The 21460-nt window shown below is 41.0% G+C and overlaps 3 protein-coding genes across 7 annotated transcripts in view; 2 read left to right on the top strand and 1 right to left on the bottom strand.

Moving 5' to 3' along the window:
* Nucleotides 1–20293, top strand: part of Sdc (Syndecan) — a 137219-nt gene extending 116926 nt beyond the window's left edge. The window contains exons 4-8 of one of the 5 annotated variants that reach the window (XM_089262358.1): nucleotides 14743–14872; nucleotides 15026–15154; nucleotides 15566–16117; nucleotides 19656–19832; nucleotides 19925–20293. In XM_089262358.1, the coding sequence (XP_089118484.1) occupies nucleotides 14743–14872; nucleotides 15026–15154; nucleotides 15566–16117; nucleotides 19656–19832; nucleotides 19925–20097 (1161 nt within the window). In that variant the 3' untranslated portion in view covers nucleotides 20098–20293. Of the gene's footprint in view, nucleotides 1–14742; nucleotides 15155–15565; nucleotides 16118–19655; nucleotides 19833–19924 lie in introns of those variants that run through there. The other 4 variants (XM_089262359.1, XM_018104539.3, XM_018104541.3 and 1 more) reach the window with 4 other exon arrangements.
* Nucleotides 1–21460, top strand: part of cv-2 (crosveinless 2-secreting protein) — a 141457-nt gene that overhangs the window by 70412 nt on the left and 49585 nt on the right. The window lies entirely within an intron of this gene.
* Nucleotides 1–21460, bottom strand: part of dom (domino helicase) — a 131514-nt gene that overhangs the window by 21064 nt on the left and 88990 nt on the right. The gene's annotated exons all lie outside the window — the stretch shown is intronic.

Consider the following 21460-nt stretch of genomic DNA (forward strand, 5'->3'; position numbering starts at 1 on the left):
TTGGCATCAGTTAACTCTCGCAATATTTTTAAAAACATCAGTTATAGCCTCACAGGACAACATATTTATAATTTACTAATGTTATCAATATACATATGTAGAAATAGCATACATATTTCATATTTTTCACAGTCGTCCATAAAAATAATCAATTCAATAGAATATTTTAATAATATTAGGAATTTCTCTACCTCTTATCCTTCAATTTGCCCTCCTCTCTCTCTGTTTATTCTAACCTATGCCAATTCTCAATATACAATAATTATAATTTATTGTCATAATCCATAAGTTTAACATGCCCTCATTTCTCATTTCTCTCAGTGTGTAAACACTATATAGAGCTGACCAAAAGTATGCAGCACACTCTAACCATTATACACCTATAGACACACACACATACGCTGCTGTACTGTGTGTGTGTGTGTGCCAATGTGTTTATGTAAACAGCGGGCATCTGTTTTGTATGGTCGATGTGAATGGTCGCCTCGCGTTGAATCCTGTAAATGCTATGAATCCTGTATCCTGTTTGGCTGCTGCTCCTGCTGCTGCTGATGCTGGTGCTGCTGATGCTTATGCTGTTGTTGTTGCGAGAGGCAGCTCCTGCTTTTAAGTACGTGCATATAATTTTCCGAGTTGTCGTTCGCTCTTCTACTCGTGCTGTCAATATCACTTGCTTACATGGGAATTTATTGTTGACAGCGCACATAATACATAATGCATAGCACACACAAACAGACAGACACACACACACACACGCGCGCACACACTCGAGCTATGTGTTGGCGTTTTAGAAGCTCTACATTCGATAGACATTGAAATTTATTGTGATTGTAATGTTAACCAACGCAGGCTCAACAAAATGGAAATGAGTTTATTGGCACGCCTTTCCTCCAGCATATGTAAGCCAGCTTAGTGTCCATATGTGAGAGTGTGTGTGTGTCTGTATGTGCGTTGCCATTAGTGTGTTGACTTTTTATAAATACCCTATACATATAAGAACGGTAAACAACAGTTGAAAGTTTTTTTTTATTGATTTTTTATTTTTACTTTCTTTTTACATACAAATTACAGACATTCATAATTTATTTATTTTTTATTTTTTATTTATCAGCTCTCCATCTGAGTCTTATCTATGCAAGATATTTGCTAATTATTTAGTTTGCCTCTTAACTATAGAGTATATCTGCTAGTCGCTTAGTCATTGGGATAGTTATTTAGTTCTTACGTAATGCCACAGCGTGATATTTGTTGATCTAGACTAGGAATAAATCTGTCTGTTTGCCTGCATTCATTACTCACTGTCCCAGCTCTGTTCCCAGCAGTCCCTCTCCCTCTCTCCCTGTCATCCGATTTGTTTAGCTGCATTATATCACAAGCGTAATTCCCTCACACACTAACACACACGCTCATATATGCTTAGAGACTAATCCAAATTAGGCTGCACACAGCCGGCGATAGCATTAACAAACCGAATTCTATTTCTCCATTTTTTTTTTTTGCTCTCCTCTCCCCCCTCTCGCTCGCTGGATCTGTGTGTTGTCCTAGCAGCTGGCTGTGTTGTTGGTGCTTGGTCATGTCGTGTGCTGTGGCATATTGCGCATACGCCCTGTTATGCCAGAGCCGCAAAACACTGAGAGAATGAGATGTTTGCGACAAGCATGCAGATTGAATTAGAGATACAACAACAAGGCCACGAATTGCTACAACAGCAACAGCAACAACAACAACAACAGTGTTGCCATATCATTTTTGAAGTCAAACGAAAAGTCATTGTGAAAGTTGTAGGAGTTGCGCCTTCTTGTCGTCGTTGTCGTCGTCGTCGCCATTTTGTTCGTGTTGTTGTTTGGTGTTTTTTATGCGCATTGTTTTGTGCCAGTTACTGCGAGTCGGTTTCCTTTTGGCTCCTGCATAATTTATGGCAATAAATTCGCTTAACTTTACGACAATTTGTTGCTGCGGAGTGTGCCATAAAATGGCTGAGACACACCCACATCCAGATCCACATCCCCATCGAGACTCTGGCGCAGACAGGCAGCCATAAGCGGCTTTAATTTGATTTTGGTGGCACGATGGCCACATCCATCTCGTGCCCACGTCAGACACTGAATAATTGATTTTGTGCTGCGCTTTGATGTGGCTGCTTAATGTTGGCGATTAGCGTGAAATTTGATTTGCAGCTTTGACTATTGACGGCTTAATTAAAAACAAACGTGGCTCTGCTTATGCCCAGCAAGCTGCATAAGCGCATTGAGGCGGCCGCCACTTCAATTAGTGCAACATTTTGTGGCTCTCGCTCTCCCACTCTAATTCTCTCTGCAAACCTCTTGAAGCCCAAAACTCAAATTGCGTCTGCACTCGAAAGGCCGACAACGTTTTGAATTGCTAATGCCAGAACGACAGGCAGGCAGGCAGGTAACCCAGGAGAGCTAGACAGAGTGAGGGAGAGAGAGAGAGAGAGAGAGAGAGAGAGGGAAAGAGCGATGACTGACGCTATTGACGAACTGACAGCAACTCTGACTTTGACTTCGACTTCAATTGGGCTTAATGCAAGTGCAGTTCGGTTCAGGCTGCTCCAGTTGGCTGCACGCCTCCCAAACTCGACTCTGCGGTCGTGGCACAGACCCAGCCACTTCCAAATGCTGCAACAATGTAAAAGTTCAAATTCCGACAATATTGTTACAGCATTTTAATCCCAACTTTGCTGCTGCTGCTGCTCCTGCTGCTGCTTCCACTAGCTCAATAAGTTTTTCTTAGATGCAATCAATATATATATCTGCAAAGTTTTCATTTGACTAGCAGTTCTTAATTATATTTTATATCTATGCACTCAACTTTAGAAAACTCTAAGAAAACGAAACTGAAATCGTTAAATAAATAGATTTCCATTAAATGGCAGCATAATATAGTTATTGCTCTATCATTTACTCAACTGTTTCATATTTCAATTTCAATTTATTTGCCATCAATAAATAAACTATGCATGCCATACACAAATTTTATTTTGTGCAGATTTTAAATAAATTTGCAATTCATAAATAAAATATGAGTGAGTCTAATGAAAATCTGACAAGCTCTGCATATTTTTATTATTTTTAGATTTTGATCCACTCAAAATGTTGACATTGAAGCTTTGACTGGCATATGAAACTATCTCGTATATCAGAGAGGGGTCAAAACTTGGTTTTATTTATAGTAGACGCAATTAAAAATAAACTCGTTGAGCTGTTAAATGATGTGAAAAACTAAAGTTGACGAATCAAATTTCAGGCGAAAGTTGACATGAGCTGCAAGCCGAAGCGGTGATAATTTATTTTTGGCCCAAGCGCTTTGGCCAGTTAAATGTTTGCCAACTTATTGAATTACAGCTCAGGCACTAGAACAATTTAATTCGCAAGAGTTGACTGATGCTTGCTTTTGTATACCCTGTAGGAAACGATTTCAAAATTATAAAAATAATAAAAATAATAAAATAAATAATAGATATATAGTAAAATTCATATATTATATAATAAGAGTAATATATAGTCCTTCAGCACTTCATTTCATTGCCATAGGGTATCTTCTGGTTGTTCATTTAGTGCTGCCTGCTTGGCATTCTGGGCGCTCTCTCAGGCATGCACTTTGGAGAGCCGCTCGTTAGTCTCTGCCTCGGCTGCAGTTGTCGCTGGCTTCCTTTGCTCTGTGGCGAAGGCTTGGCCCAAAGGACTCACTTCCTTTCCCAGGGCGACTATTTCTCAGGCAGTGGAAAATTCTTATTTCTTTCGCTTTTAACTGTCATTTGTCGTTCTGTCAGCGTTGCCACGTTGCAATTTGACTTGTAACCGCACACTTAAGTGTCTCTCTGTGTGCGTGTGTGTGTGTGTGCGTGTTGACTGTGTGCTTTTAGGCGCAACGTCAGGCAGTTTGTTGAACCTAGCTGACATTCAATGCAGCCTTCTTAAAGGACCTCGGCTTTGCTTTTGCTGCAGCTGCCTGGCTGGGTCAAGCAACTTGTCTTAATGCCCCATGAATAATTCAGCTGAGTTCACCCAGCTGCAACATGCCACAAAATGTTGCTGTGGCTTGCAAGTTAATTACATTTGTTGCATACGTGCAGCTGGCGTTGATTGCATGCGCACCTGTGCACCTGAAACACAAGCCAAAGCCGCAGCCAAGGCCGTAGTGGAAGCTAAAGCCAAGGCTCTGCTGGCCATTCTATTCGAATGCAAACACTGAGCTCGGACCAAGTGCAACCAAAACGGAATGCGGGAGCATTTTAAGCTGCTCTCGCAGCGCACACACACACACACACATACACGCGCAGTGAAATATGATTCCTATATATTGATGGCAGCCACAACAATGTGGCTCACATTCATCAGTCAAACAATTCACTGTCAAAATATTTGCTTCAATAAATGATGATGAATGCAAATTTATGTGTTTGTTGCATCGATACCAATTTCAATTTGAATTATGCAGATTTCATTAGCCCCGCCCTCTGGACTTCGACTACCACAAATGGGGGCGTGGCTGTGCTCATTTGTATGATTGTTGGTTTAATTTAATACGCTGCTCCACTAATGAGCATCCTTGTTTGTTGCCCGCTGTCAATGTTGGCTACCTGAACAGTGCACTGTGGCTCGACAACTCGCTCCAGGCTCAACAGCTGGCCCGTAAAGGAAAACCAATTGGGGCAGCCAGCAAAGTTAGGGTGGAGCATTCTAGTTTAGTACACCAAAGGTTGCTCTAATAGCTAGTTTAAATTTAATTGTAGATACTTTTACACAAGGACAAATTCTGAGAAATGCCAAAGAGCGAGGCCTTTGGCAGCAGGAAAATATTTCTGCTATGCCTGAAGAACGACGAAACCTTGAATACTTTCTTTGGGTATGCAACAAAATTATCGCAGATTTTTAGCAACTTGTTGCTCATTTTGCCTTGAGTTGGGATGGATAAGAAACAATCTTTTATTATATATATATATGTTTTTGTTTGTGATGAAGGCAATATTTCTTTATATAGAACCATATGTTTATTATAATTTTTACTAAGCTATCGGACTTCATAGCTTAGCAATAAAATAAACTTTATGCCAAAAATATATATGGACAGTTCTCTATTCACTTAAGTTCATCAGCTATGAGAATTGGCAGCTGTGATTCCATTTCACCTGTGTCACTGAATAATTCGCTCATTTCAAGGCAAACAGCTTCTATCTGCAATTATGTACAGCTCATCTGACGGTCGATCATCTGTGCCAGAGGCACAAGGACGTTCTATCGCATCCTTTTGCTCAACGAAACATTTCTATGCGCTTGCGATTGACTGAGCAGCTGGCTGGGCCACGCCCAATGCATTGTCACAGTGTGGGGGCAGGGTATGCGGCAGGGGAGAGAGTGCATTAAAATTTTAATGATGTGCTATGCCAGTCAAGTTGCCAAGTTCTTCTTCTTCTTCCTCTTCTTCTTCTGCTTTGCACACGTGCAAGTTTCTCTGCATGTGTGTGTGTGTGTGTGGATGTGGGTGTGCCTGGCTTCCTTTGGTTGCTTTCGGTTCACTTGCTGCAACAGCAGCAAACATTAAGTCGCGTCTCTGGTGCCGCAATTAAAATGCAACAGCAGCTTTAACATGCGGCAAGTCCCTGTCTTCTCAGCCGGGAGCAAAGGGAGCAGCATCTCCAAGGAGCTGCCGCTGCTAAGCTGGCAAGTTTATTGCTTGCTTAGCTTAGCTCATCTGGGGAGTCCAATAAAAATGTTGGCTTATTAGCTGCAAAGTGTTCCAAGTGCTCACCCGCCATGGCAAACGCTTGACAGTGCATGCAAATTGCCGTTGCTGGAGAGGGGAGCAGAGTACGAACGCAGATAGATTTAAGCTTAGTTCTGTAGCATTTATCGATTAAAGTTAACCGCAAAGTTTGTCGCCTTTGATAATTTTTGATTAGCGGCGTGCAAAGTGCCAAAGGGCGCCAGGACTTAGGCTAGTCCTAATCCTATATTTTATGCCCTGTGGTTAAGGGTTGGGTTGGCCCAACCTGACCCTTAAAGCGGATTAATTATGCCAGCAGCCATAGCAGACCAGAGCAACAACAACAACAATAGCAGCAGCTGCTGCTGCTGCCTCAATTAACGCTCGGCCAAGGAGCTGAATGCGTCACATAAATTGCATTTTATGCGCCGTCTGCATTTAAAGCGCGGCATACTTTTAGGCGCTGCCTTTAAAATGTAAGCAGCTGTGTGGTCTAAGTGTGTGTGTGTGTGTGGGGAAGGAGTGGAACGTGTTTGCCATTGCTGTTGTTGCTCTCTGCTTGGAAGCTTTCGCTATTTGCGCTCATAATTTGCCTTTGCCTAATGCGATGCGACGCGTAAAAAGAATAACTGACAGTCATTTAATAGGTGTGAGCGAGATAGATATGCAACCAAATGGGCAATGGGCAATGGGAAAACCAAAAAAAAATAACAGAAAAAATGAAAAAAAAAGTATAAAAAAAATAACAACGAACCAGACGACGCCTGTTCCTGGGTGCGGTTATTGATTTTCTGTTCACTGATGAGCAGCAAACCAACCAAAAGCAAAGCAAATGATGATGATGATGATGATGGCGATAATGATGCTCATAATGATGTGAATGCTGCGTTGGCAATTTTCGTTGTTGTTCTAGTGAACTGTGTAGGGCACGGGGCGAGTGGCGAGAGGGGAGAGCAACAAATCTGTGTCTGGAGCTCACGTTGAACGAAAATTGGGCAGGGCAACACGAAAAGCGTATTAAAAGCTCAAAACGAGCGATTAAAGCCGCAAATTTCAAGACTTGACCATAGACCGAATGCCAGCAGACAAATAACGCACTAAAATAGAGCATAGACAGAGAGAGCTAGAGAGTGAGAGAGAGAGAGGGAGACAGGGCAGATAAGGGAGCCTGAGCAAAGGCAGATAAATCAACTCGGCAGCTCATCAGCAATAAGCCAAGTCGTAACCAAAAGCAGAACGTGATAAAAGAACTTCGCAAGAAGAAGGAATATGCATTGAATGCGCAAATTTGCGTATTTCCGTTTTCCGGTTGACGTGCGTGCGCCAAAAATAAAAATAATCAAAGAAAATACACATACATAATGCATTGCTGTCTGTTTGTCTGTATGCGCAGAGCAACAGAGGCAAGCAAACCGAAAACACAATAATACAATAAACAGAAACGACAGAGCACAGCCAGGCGAGAAGTTGAATAAGAAAAGGGAAACACAGCTCCTGTGCGCTGACAGCGTGCCTGAGCTTGATAAATGTGCCCAGAGTGTGCAGCGGCAGATCCTGAAATCCGGTGCGGGAACAGGACCACAGCGAGCGGGCAATGCAAATGCAAAGGAGCAGGCAGAAGCGGAGGCAGAGGAGGCGGAGGCAACGGCAACAGCAAAGGCAACAAACTGCCAATTAAGTGCCAAATTATGCCAATGCACAGCAGTAGCAACAGCAACAGCAACAACAGCAACAGCTACGACAGCAACAGCAACAACAGCAACAGCTACGACAGCGACAACAACTGCGAGAACAACAGCAACAACTACTGCAAAGACAACAACAACTGCAAATAATAGCCATGGAACTTTGTTAAATATACGCGTTGTCGTTGGTTGAAAACCGACTAGAAGTATACCCAGCAAAAAGTGATTATAATTATTGTAAATATTTAAGGCAATATCTGGAAGCCAGAAACTTAAATTGACAGAGGCTTATGCCATGAAATCCAGGTTCTTCTTTAGGTATTTATCTAACATAGTCTATAACTTACATATAGACATACATACATATATCTCTTATTGTATATATTACTATACATATATATGCCGTTATATATAGCTACATTCTGTTGGCATTGAAAACTGCAAAGCATGCTTGAAATATTTTGTGTGCTACCGCCTCAAGGTTTTATTTGGTTTCAATTGAAAAGGTCTGCTGATCTGCTTAGAATTCTGTAAGTCTTCCTTTCTGCTCTCACTCTGCCCGTATTTCTTTTTATCAAACTGGGCACGTTTTTGTTTTTGTTTTGGTTTTCATCTTACAAGAATGTTGTTCATTAGAAATTCCTTCTTGTTGTTGTTCTGTTTATTCAGCCAAATTCTGAACTGAAAGCAACAAATAAATGTAGAAATAGAGCAAGATTTAAGGAAACCAAAGAAGATGCTTTAAATATGCAAATTAAGAGTGCCTTAAATAATCAATTATATTTATTATATGTTTAATTTATAAACAAATTTGAGCAGAAAAGGTTCAGAGAACGTAGCATGCCATCTCACATTACGTATACGCAGCATTTAATTCTTCTAGCACGTTGCAAAGAGTGTGCTGCAAATTATGCAAGCAACTGTTGCAGCTGCAAGGCCGCAACAACAAAGGCTTTGCTTGCAACAACAGAGCACACATTGTTATCGCAAGTGGAGCAGGAAAAGTAAAAGTTTTCTATAGCTGGCCCCAAAGTGTAACCAAAAGGAGTGGGAGGAGGAGAGAGATAGAGACACAAAGAGAGGGTAACAAAAAATAAAAGAAAACACAACTTGGCCAACTCTTAACATGCAATTGATATTTAGGTGCAATTCTTGGCTCGCAGCTTGGCCCAAAACTTTTTCAATTTACTGCGCGCATTTAGAAAGCAATTATTTGCATAGGGCAAGCGGGGAGGCGGGCGCCGTAATGCAAATTTAATGCAAGCTAAATGAGGCTGTCCAAAAACGGCCATTGAAATGGGTTAGCCACCTATACATACATATACACAGACAGATACAGATACAGATATACAGATATATCTAGACACACATGATATTTGTGCTGGTCATTTGATTGCATTACGCCTCAATCTAAATGTAAATGGGCAATTGGGAAAACGAATAAGAGAGGCAGCGAAAAAAGACACAAACCAGAAAAACTAGCAAGTGAAGTGGGCTAAAAGAAATGTTAACTGGGCCAACAACTGAACTGAACCGAACCGAACTCATAGCCCGGCTAAGTGGAAGCGTGTGAGGGCAAGCAAATAAGAGCTCAGCTATCCTTGCCACAAATGCGTCTGCAGCTGCTGCAGCTGCTGAGCTCCAGATTCAGTTGCAGCTCCAACTCGAGCTGTGCAAAATGCATGTAAATAAATTAGAATTTGATGGCCAACTGGCAACTGGTAACTGGCTCGAAGCTTTAGCTATAATTGAACGGCCCAAATGCAGTAAATGCCAAATTCGAATGGGGCCCAACGCACAGCAGCAGCGGCAGCCGCCTTGCGGTTAGCCAGGATCCGGCCGGCCGGCCGGGACGTTTACCAACCACATTTGCAAAACTGTACAAAATGCACAAAAGTTTTTCCCCAACATTTCCTACAACAAAAACTGGCCACTTGGAGTCCAACAATGGGAGAGAGAGAGAGAGAGAGAGAGAGAGAGAGAGATAGGAAAAAGATGAAGAACAATATGTGAAAATTCAGTTGTTGCAGCAGCGTTCTTCTGTATGTGCATGTGTGTTGCACAAACAAACTGAGCAACTGTTGCAACAAGAGCGACAACAACGACAATGCCAACTGCTGGTCAAAGCAACAATTTACTCCATAAGCGTGCCGCTCCACAACTGGGCCAACTTGCCACCAACCACTGGCAACTGGCAACTGGCAACTGGCAACTGACAACCGAAAAAAGTTTTCATGAAAACTTCTGTACAGCATTTTTGTGCGTTCAAACAACAACAAAGCAAACTGAGAGAACACAGAGAGAAAACGACCCGAAGCTACGATAGGCAGAGGCAACAGAGTCGCAATTGAAATCGCCTTCTGCTTAACCTCAATTTATTTCCCTAAATCTCTTCACTTTAGCAGAATGGAGGGGCAGACTGAAGGCAACACGCGCCTAGCTTTGTGGCTGGCACCGGGAAGGGGGGCAAAGGGGGCAATGGCTGTTGCGTGTGTCCTCTACACATGAGCAGCAAAATACAGAGAAACGGCAGCAACTCAAAATTGAATTTCGCCTGCATTAATTATGCACGAAAACAACTTGTCCTTTGGCCCCAAGGCGGTGCCGGTGCTCAGTGCTCGGGGTGATGCTCTGCTCGTTCTGCACATGACAAGTGCTTGCCAACGTTTGCCTAGGACCCCAACAGTAAAGCGAAACAAGTGGGCGGGCAACTTTGGGTTGCCATTACCTTTACCGTTACCGTTACCGTTACCGTTGCGCCCATTATCTGCAGCCGCCCAACAGTCTAAAACTTCATTAGGAATACTCTGAAAAATTCATGAGATTATCATATAAATTATGATTGTACTGCGTATTTACCTATTTCACTTGCCAAATGATAATTTAGAATTGTAAATGATTTGTGAGTGCATGAAGAGGAAATGTTAATGGAGCAGAGAGGATGATGATATGATGAAAATACTTTAATTGTTGCATGTGTGTGCATTAAAGTAATGCTAAATGAAATTGCATGTAGATTGTAGAGTTGAAAGCATATTTTGTATTTACTAAAAAAAAAACCATTTAAAGTTTCCAGCAACTCTCTATATTCAATATATATACACACATCTGACTAGCTTGACTTTTCCTTAAATATTTCTATGTAAATAAAATACTTTTTAAGCTTCTCTGTTCAATATGAGAAGTACTTTTTATAGTACTCTCTCCCTCTCTCTCTCTCTTACTCTGTGTCTGAAATGTACTCAGCCGCTGGCTTGCAGCTTGCACAAGTTTATGATACCCTTTTTATGTGTTCCTTTATTGTCTTTTTTTTTTTCTGCTGGCTGCATTGCAACTTGTTGTTTATGCATAAGGCCATGCAGCAGCTTCGCCTCGCCTCCCCCTCGCTTCCATGTTGTACATCATCTGAGCTGACATAGTTTTCCGCGCTCATTATGCTTGAAGGTTGTTGCCCGTTTCTTTGCGCACTTTTTGTTAATATTTTTCTTTTCTTATTTTTATTTTTATTTTGATTTTTATTTTTATTTTGTGTTAGTTACTTTTCTGCTCGTTGCTCGCTGTTTTCATTAAGGCAAAGAATTTTGTTGTATTCCGTTGTTGTTGCTGTTGTTGCTCTCCTTTATAAATTTGATTTGCAGTTTTGCACTTCAGCTGCAAAGTTTAGCTTTTGGTGCAAGTTGAAATTGAACAGCGAGGAGCTGGAGAAACTCTTTAAAACATTTTTAGCTGCTCGATATGAACTTTGTGCCAAGCGCTTTTATGTGAGCATTTGCATATTTCATATTTGCCAGCGGAGACGAGACGAGTCCAGGAGGCGAGAGCAGCAGGGGAGGCGAGTCGAGTGGAGTGGCTTGGCGCTCATATATCACAAACGGTGTCAAGCATACGCCACGTTGGCCAGCCAGCAATAGTTGCAGCAGCAGCAGGAGCAGCAGCAGCAGCAGCAACAGTATCAGCAGCAGCTGCTGCAAATGCTGCAGCTGGAATTTGCCGTACAGCAAATGCAAATTTAATGCGAAAAATATTAAAGTCAGCGCCATTAAGTTGAACTGAAAATAGCAGCAGCTGCTGCGCTCTCTCTCTCTCTCTCTCTCTCTCTCTCTTTCTCTATTTGCTCTGCCGTTGCAGGTGGCACGTTCAAATGACATCATTTAAATTCATGCATGACCCACATAGCATCATCCAGCCGCCAGCCACGCCCACTGCTCATGTTTTATTAACAAAGCAATTTATTGCATAAAATTCACAGTTGCCGCCGCAGTTGCGAGTGAGCAGTCTATCGATCGCGTATAACGTTTGCGGGCCATCTTTAATGAGGCCAGCAGCCAGCAGCCAGCAGGCAACGGCCAAGAGCCAAGAGCCAAGAGCCATGGCCAAAAGGCTGGCGCCTAAGTAAGCGTAAGTAAGTAAGTGGCGCCAGCATCGAGAGTTCATTGTGGCGGCCGCGCTGAAAAGTAGGCAACAAATGTGGCCCAAACAGCAGCGAGGCGGCAACAGGGCAATTAAACTTGCAACAGCCACGTGAGCAACAGCTCTAGTGCCTAGTCTAGCAGCAACAGCAGCAGCAGCAGCAACAACAATGCCCGCGCCACGCCCACTCGCCACGCCTCGCTACTAATTGCTGCATAAATCAAGCGGGGAAAACAGCGACAAAGAATTGTGGCCAGGCCCGAAGCGAGGCCAAAAGGCAGCGGGATTGGGGGCTGCAGCTGGGGCAGCTAGCTAAAATGGTGTTTGAAAAACGTTTTAAATAAACAGTGCAGCCAGGAGCCAAGGAGCAGGCACAAGGCCACAGGGCAGAGCCCATATGCGAAACAGTTAAAGGCAAAGCAAAAAACGAAATAGAAACAAAAAACTGGCTAACATTTTGTTATACTTTATGAGCCACTTTTGACCAAATGATTTGTGTATACAAATGCGCGAATGTTCACACATACACACACACACACACACACGAAAATTTATGAGCGCCATAAAAATGCTGGCCCGCAGTGCGTATACGCAATAATACAATTTTTCCAAACGCCGTAAATTTTTTAATTAAATTGCGCAGCGCAAACGAAGAAAAAACAAATGAGTGAGAGCAAAAAAAAAACACAGCATAAAAACCAAACATGAAAAACAAATTTTCGCCATAAGCGCATTTCATGTAAAATTTGTATTGTATTTTGTTTTTGCTTTTTTGGTTTTTGTTTTTGCTTGCCAAAGTTGTTGAGCCGGCGGCTTGTATGCTTTCAATTTGTCTCTAATGGAAGTGTGTGTGTGTGTGGTGAGTGTGTGCAAAATAAATTACAAAAACATGCGCTTCACTTTCAACGCCCAAGCGCTATCTAAAAATAAAAATTATATTTAATTAAATGCCGCGTGTTGCCGTAGCAATATACGGACAGCAGCCCGAGTTCAGCTCTAATGTTTTATTCATGGGCCACAAATTGGGAAGCTGCATGCAGCTAAGCCCTCTCACACGCGCCATTAGACGCGCATGCTGTGTTTGGTAATTATTCAACAAATATCAAATTAGACGAAAGCTTTTCAATTTGCATGTGGCATGCCACACTTTTGCATGTGTTAGCAAAGCTAACAATTTGGCAAGCGAAACAAGTCAACTTTTCGATTAACCAAGAGTACATTAGGTAGATATATATAAAGAGTTGTGGGTGTAATCAATATCGATGGAAATTGAAAGATTACCAAATATATTGTAAGAAAAGAGAATTTCTCGGATGAGTTACGCTGGTTTTTTTTATAAATGTTTGCCTTGTTGAAAGGCTGTAAGAAATACTAGCATCACTTCAGAAGCTTTTTCATATTAATAACAAATTTCTTATACAATATCTTGGATTTTTTTTTGTAAAAATTATAAATTATTCAAGGAAAGTTTTATAGCTTCTACAATCTACAAATATAAAGCTAAAAAAAAATTGCTTTAAAAATTGCATTTTATTATGATTTTTTTTTTTTTTATTAAACACACATAGATAGCATTATCTATACAGATATTGATATTATTACATATAAAACATTTTTTTAGCATTCGATTAAGCATTCGAAAGCAATTAAATGCACACAGGCCAAGCAATTTAGTAGCCAAGATGCCATTAAATCTCAATTAAGTGGCGAAAGCGGCCCGAGTTCATAATTTAGGGCTAAAACTGATTTATGGCAAACGTAAATAAAAGTGGGTTTATCTGTCCCGGCTCCAGTTACAGCAAGATAAATGGGGACACGCGATAATTGAATGCCGACGCAGAAATTAGAAATAATTCAAGCGCCGCTGCACATTTGTTAGCAAAGTTCTGTAGACAAAGAAAATTCTTGAACTGCGGCATTGCGCCGGTGTGAGCATAAGCATTATAATGATGATGACAACGATAATGATAATGATGTTTTTTTTTTGTGGCAAAAGGTCAACACTTGAACCGAAGGTAAAAGGTAATATTACTTCATGTTTTTGTTGCGGTTGAAGGCAGGAATTCGGCATTCATCTGATGGCTAAGCAGCTGCGACTAACCGTTTTCTTAATGCTCGAAATGTGTAGCGAGGGGGCGTGACGGGCCAACAAGTGCCCCGTTGCCAGCCCCCCAGGAGCTCCGTTCCCGGCTCTAGTCGTATATTGTATACATACTTATAAAGATAAACGTAAACATGTTGGCATTTCATAATGCGTGAACAAATTCAATTAAGTTGCTTCAGGCTACTGACTCCTTGAATCCAGCTCCCCTCACTCTCTGTCGCCCTCTTCCTCTCTATCAGCCTCTCACTGTCTGTCCTTTGTCCTGTGTCCTGCACTGTTTTTATGGGCCAAAGCAAACGGCGACAAAATTAAAGTAAATAAACAAGCGTCGAGTGTGGGGGCACAGCCTCTGTGCCAGGACAATTGGCATTGGTCACAGTTTGTTCTGTCATTGTCTGTGTGTGTGTGTGTGTGCGTGTGTGTGTGTGTGTTTTGTGTTGCCCAAATAAACCGCAGAAGCCACAGTGAAGGCACGAAAGCCACAACATTCGCAATAGTCCAACCAACTGGGGCCCGATGCCAGACAATGGCCATATAAATGTGTCCCCAGTGTAGGTATGCCCCATTGTGCCACGCCCCCGTCCCTCAGCTCCGCACCCGCTAGTCCAAGCACCGTACGCGCTGCTGCTTGTCAAGGACATGGCAGTCGCATAATTTTCAATGCAAATCGTTGCCATTTGTTGCGCCACACAAAAGCGTCCGTCCGCTCCAAAGGGAATTTGCGACAAAAGCAACAGTTCTTAGCTTGTATTGCAGTTGCTGCTGTTGGCGAAAGAAAAAGCATTTAACTTTTGGACCTTTGTTCTATTGTTTCAGATACACGATGATCTAGAGAAGGAAACGGACTACTCTGGCTCTGGCTTTGGACCCGATGACGAGGACGCCATAACCGATCACCATTCCAGTTCGCACAACACGCGCCTACAGAACGCGGGCAACTCAAATAGTAAGCATAAAACGAACGACAACGACGACAACGATCTCATCTCGAGTATAATCAATCATCATAATCAAATCGACATCAACAACAAGAACAATCTTAATAATCTCAATATCAATAATAATAATAATAATAATAATAATAATAACAATCATCCAGCGAATAGTGGCACAATCATTGGTAGTAGCACCAACGCCAACAGCAATCATAATATCAACAACCAGAACAACAACAACAACCAGAACAACAACGGCATCATCAGCAGTGGTAGTGGCATCAGCACAATCGGTAAAGATCAAGCTAGACTAACAACAACCATAGACAATGCCAACGTTACATCTTCTACATCTCATAATAATCAATTTACCAACACAACAACAACAACAACAGCCACAACCACAACCACAACAGCCATAACCACAACAAACATTACCAATCCCTTATACAATTTGAACACCTCAAACATAACGAACCCTTTAATTCCAACAGATCCAACACCAATTTTAAGTAATTACAACAACACGAACGACAACAACAACCGATATGGCAAAACTCCACTTTTCCAGAGACCCTCTAATATTCATATCTTACGACAATCGAAATTAGGTGACAACAACAATAGCACCAATAACCACAACAACCAAAATGGCGACAACATTTCACCTTTACAAATTTTCAAAAATTTTTATTTAAACACAGCATCAAACACAACCACCACCACCATCTCCACCTCCACTAGCACAACCACCAATCCGCCCCAACTCAACAACACTGCAACCGAACAACAATCGAAATCAGGTGACAACAACAGTAGCACCATCACCACCACCACCACCACCAGCACCACCGTGGCCACACCCAGCTCGAACTTTAATCAGTCCACGCCCCAACTTCCATTGCTGCCGGATGCCGAGGATGAGGACGATGCCTTCGATCACGAGGATACGCTGCAGGGCAGTGGCGATGGTAATGATGACGATGACGATGGTGATGATGACGATGATGAGGATGACGATGCTGATGACAATGGCGACGATGTGGACGACAAAGACGATCAGCTGATCGATCCACATCCCGAGAGCGAAATCACTCAAACGCATCACACGCATGTGGAGACGTCCAATGGACGCAATGACAACGATGGCGATGGTGATGGTCGCATTATCGACTTGGATGAGAATGTGGACGAGGACGACGGACTCTACACGGAGATCAGTGTCAACAAGGATGTGACACACACAGCCGGCGGATGTCAGTGGTTCTTCCATTTTTATTATTTTGTTTATTTCTTTGTGTTTCCCTCTTATATTTCTGTTGTGTGCTTTTTTAGTTTGTTATCCTTGCGTTGCCTTTCTGTTTGTATTTTGCTTTCATTCGTCTGTATATCTTGTATTTGGTGACTGTCCTTTGTTATCATTCTTTGTTGCTATTTTTTCTATCAATTTCTCACTGTGTGCGCTTTGTCCGGGAGCAGTGTTTGCACATTTCCACATTACTATGCTTTAAGTTTACGCTCTGTGGCATGCTTCGGTTGTGTGAGCCAAAGATTAGTCGACTGCCAAAGTGCACTGCGAGAAAAGTGAATGCAAAAGATGAAGATATATATATACAGACTATATATATATATATAATTGAAATCAATTATTGATTCGATTCAATATTTCGAGTTTGCAATCAAACTTTGCACCTATTTCTTGCAGTGTAGCCTGTGCAGCATGCGACTAGTTTTTGACACATTTTCAGTAAACAAAAGCGACTTCACCATATTCAATTGTCATTTTGGCATTGCTGTCGCTTTTGTTGGCTGATGATTTATTTATTTAGCTAATTGCTTTTGCCTTATTCCGTATTATTTATGTAGTTTAATTAATTAATTTTATATAATAATTTGATTATATTATATTTTTTATATCTATTGTTTCTACAGTGCACAACACCTCTATCCCTCTCTTTCTCTCTATATATAATATATATAGTTGGGCAGTTTATTTATTTTTTTTTTTTTTCTTTTATTTGATTGTATTTCTTTGATTTAACCCTTATGTAAGTACGAATTGAGTTTAGTTTTTAGTTTAGATCTCATCACGGCTGCTGCAATCTCTCTCTCTGTGTCTCTCTCTCTCTCTCTCTCTCTCTCTCTTTGCCTCTACGTTGATCGACGCGTTGTCCTTGTCTCGGTTCTGGTTGCACATCACATACGACCAACTCTTGATACCCTTGCCAACAATATCCAAAACACAGAGTTTCAATTTTCAGCTATATATTTCACATTAGTTTCATTCACCTCATGCTCATTTCATTTGCCTCACTCTCGCCCTCATTTATAGCAAAGGCTTTTTAGCTTTTTGGGGATTTTAAATTGAAAGTTGGGGATTAATTAATGACTATTGCTGTCTTCTGAGCCGATAAGTCCACAAAAACAAAAACAAAAAAAATAAAACAACCAAACAAACAAACGAACAAACAATCGATATGGCTGTGCTCGCTTCCCTCTTTTCCAGCTGGAGCAAAGCCACTCAATCAACGGCTGCCATTTGGCTGGCTTTTTGAGCCGCACAACACGGTTCGCAATTGTGTGCTGTAAAGTTCCATTAACACACACATACAGCCACACACACGAGCAGTCACACCGACAGTCCCTAAGCATTAGATTTACTGTCTGCAGCACCAAACTTCTGAAGGAACTCACTAAGCTGCGCTGTGATTTTCCACTGGCAACGAGGGGAAAACACTTCACAGGGCCACTTCACATGAAAAATCACTGTTTGAAGGGTGTATGTAGGAGGCGTGGCACACCATCAACGATCCGCTACCCTACCCGCTATCCCGCCACGCCCTTGGCACCTCATTGCCGCGCGCCCTGTTTGCGGAGGCAGTTGCCACATTGTTTGTTGCGTATACGACGCATTGGCGTTTAGTGCCTTTGTCTGAGCCGTTTTCGGTGTGGTGTGGGCTGTGTGTCTCCTGCTTGGCTTTGACAATCAACATTCTATAGTGCCTCTGGCCACGCCCACGGACTGGGAGTGCTGTGCAGAGTGCATTTTTCAATCAGGCCACAGTCAAAGAGTTCTGCAACTGCTTTGATTTGCATTAGACAACCAAACAACAAGAGCGGCAGCAGCAGCAGCATCAGCTGGCTTCAGTTCCCAGCCAAAAGCAAAAACTATTTACAGCACCATCTTGAGAAACGCCCTAGAACAGTTCCCTAGGCTTAACCTTTCTGGGAACTTCGACAACTTAAAGCTAACCTGAGCAAGAAAATAAATACTCAATCCGCTCAATGCTCATTAATTTTCTATTTTCGGCAAATGAGCTGGATTACCCCTTCGATGCCCTCATGGCTGGAGTATCTGAAGTGCCGGCGGCAATGTTGATCCTAATTAATATGCTGAATTGTATTTCAAATGCTCTGACAGCCATGAACAATAGCACATATGCGAGGGCAGCTCAATAAATAAATATATATAAAGGATAGTTTATTTAGAGAAAATATTTAAATAGTTTCTAGTCATAGTTTATAGCTGAGTCTAAAATGTATAGTATATAAAATGTATGAATAAGTGATTCAATTGGAGCATATAAATTTAATCAAAATATTGTAATCTTGTTTACATTAACATCAAAGAGCTATAATTGCAGCTCTGATATAATGACTTGTATTAAAATCAATTTGCTCTGAGATGCCATTAATTGAACTAGAGAAAAACTAGTTCAGTAAAATACTCGAAAGTGCAGGAGGCAGACTTTTAGGCAGAGATTCTAATTAAAGTGCTCAATGTGCCTCTCACTCTAACACGCCCTCTCTCACTTCGCCTCTCTATCTGTCTGTCACTTATTGGAGAGCCCTCGTTTAGCTATACACACAGACATAAACATACACATATGTATGTGATGTTTGTATTTGTGTTGACATTGCAAGCACGATACAAGGACTAAACAAGCAATATGTTTGCTCACTTGTTCGCTTGTTTGTTTGTTTGTTTGTTTATTCGTTTGTTTGTCTTAAGCTCATTTCAAGCGAACCCTTTGACCTGCTCCTGACATGTGCCCCCGCATGAGCGTGAGGGGAAATGCCAATTAAATTAATTAAAATTCATTTGCTCCGAGTGCTAATTGGCATTAAATTTACGCATTCAGGTGTTTACGAGCATAACATAAGACAGAAGATGGGGAAAAGAGAAGAAAAAACAAACAGAGATTTCAAACTGCCAGAAATTTGAGTTAAAATATGCAAATTTTCAACTGCCAACTGGGTCAACAGCAGCGAAGGCAAGATTAATAGTTGGCAGGAAAAAACAAGTTTAGTCGAGTTGTTCGAGGATAGACCAGAAATTTGTGACAAAAGTTTTCTGATTATGGCAGGAGACGGCAGGGGGGGCGCTGGTCCGCGAACTCCTGGTTGATAAATTGAATTTCTAGCCAACTGTCATAGGCCAGAGAGAAGTTCTCAAAATGCTCGCAGATCAAAGTAGTTGAGCCCAGCTGAACAACTAACTAACTAACTTAGCATTTTAAAGCCTGTATATATTGCATATATCTATATAGATTCTCACACTCACTCACTCACACACACACACACACACGTATCTAGTTCAGCTCATTAACACACACACACACGGCGACACTCGCACACTTACACACTGGACACTGGTTCTATGTACTACGTAACTATTTGTGTTTCTGCACGTTTGATACTCTCGCATAAACTCCTCAATACTCTACAAACATATGTACATACATGCACTTACATATATACATAAACTCAATGCTCTATATTGACTTTTTGCAGCGGGTGGCAGCAGCGGCAGCACCAACGTCCACGAATTGGACCCCAACACCAATATAAATAGCCAGCCCACAGACACAAAGATCAGCGAGCACAGGCCCGGCGGCAGCGGGGATATCGTCATCATGAGCGAGGAGGATCGCACGACAAGTTTCTTTGCGCAGCCCGGCATCTTGGCTGGTGAGTAGAAGAGCCCAATAGCTCATATACTTATACATATATACAACAATCAATGCAATAATAATCGATCGTCTCTTTGATCATTCTTATAGCTGTCATTGGTGGCGCCGTGGTTGGGCTGCTGTGCGCCATTTTGGTCGTCATGTTCATTGTGTATCGCATGCGGAAAAAGGACGAGGGCTCCTATGCGCTGGACGAGCCAAAGCGTTCGCCCGCTAATAATTCCTATGCGAAAAATGCGAATAATCGTGAGTTCTACGCCTGAGATAATGGCCAAGCGCGCAGATATTAAGCTGATCTGGACGAGACGGGGAGCGGGGTGCGGCAGCAGCAGAAATCTGAATGTGGGCGTGGCAGTCAACAGTAATTGGCACGGGTTTGAATACGGTTAATCGACAGCTCAGCTCAGCTCAATACACTGCGCGAAATTTCCCAGTTGCTTTAACGAACGGCAGCAACAACTAACACAACAACAAAAAAACAACAGCAAACAAACAACTCTTAAGAGAAACACAATTTATTCGTGAGGGGTAACAAAAGAAAAGAAACAAAAATGAAAGAAAAAAAAATAAATAAACTGAAAAGAAAATTCGGAAAATTTTCAAACTTACCTGTAAGTTAAATGCGACACACACCCACATACACACACACATACACACAGACGCAGTTCGTTGGGTGTGTGTGTGTGCATGTGTGTGCAAACTTTTCTAATTAAGTAAGTTTTAAGCAAATTGTGTAATACAACAGCAACAAAAACAACAAAATATCAAATACTATATAAAAGCAAATTAAATCATGCGAAATTTATAATAACAAAAACCAGAAATTATATAAATATATATATATATATATATATAAAAATAGTGAAAAAAAAAAACAATATAAGGGCGGGCAAAATTAAGCAAATTAATTATGAATATAAATGAGTAGAGCAAACAAAAAATAATAACAATAATTATAATACACACACCCAAAACTTACACACACACACACACAACTACATAGATGTAAACGAAAATGAATTCATTTCGTGCATATTGAATAATATTATAAAAAAAAAAAACATATATGTTAGCTGAATACACAATTATATAATTGGATGTCACTCTTTAATAAAGTCGAAAAATAAAAACAAAAAGCCTAATAAGCGCCAATTTGTAAACCACAAAAAAGAAAAGAAAAAAAAGAAAACTTGTTAATTTTAAATAAAATCGAAATCACAATTAAAAACTGATAGAAACGAGAAATCCGATTACCGAATAATTATCTGCGTGGCACATCTGAAATATGGAAAATGATGCATAAATGTTTTTAAGTTTATATACATATTATACATAAGCATAACTATGTAATTATTAGTGTAATTCCTAAAAACGAAACAAACAAAAAGAAAACACAAAAAAAAAAAAACAAAACAAATTAAAACGAAGCGTAAAAACATTTTCCAAACTGAACTAGAGAAAAAATAACACAAAATTTCTACTATTTTCTAAATAAAAAACCAAACACAAGGAAAATATTTATTAAAATTGAATACGAAATGAAATCAAGAAATCAGAAAAAGCAAAAGTAATTTGTATAATTTAATTAAGTTACGCCAGCCTAACATCAAATGAAATGAATTCAAC

Source organism: Drosophila navojoa, chromosome 5, assembly GCF_054131105.1.
Source record: "Drosophila navojoa isolate 15081-1374.11 chromosome 5, UAZ_NAV_1.0, whole genome shotgun sequence".
NCBI lineage: Eukaryota > Metazoa > Arthropoda > Insecta > Diptera > Drosophilidae > Drosophila > Drosophila navojoa.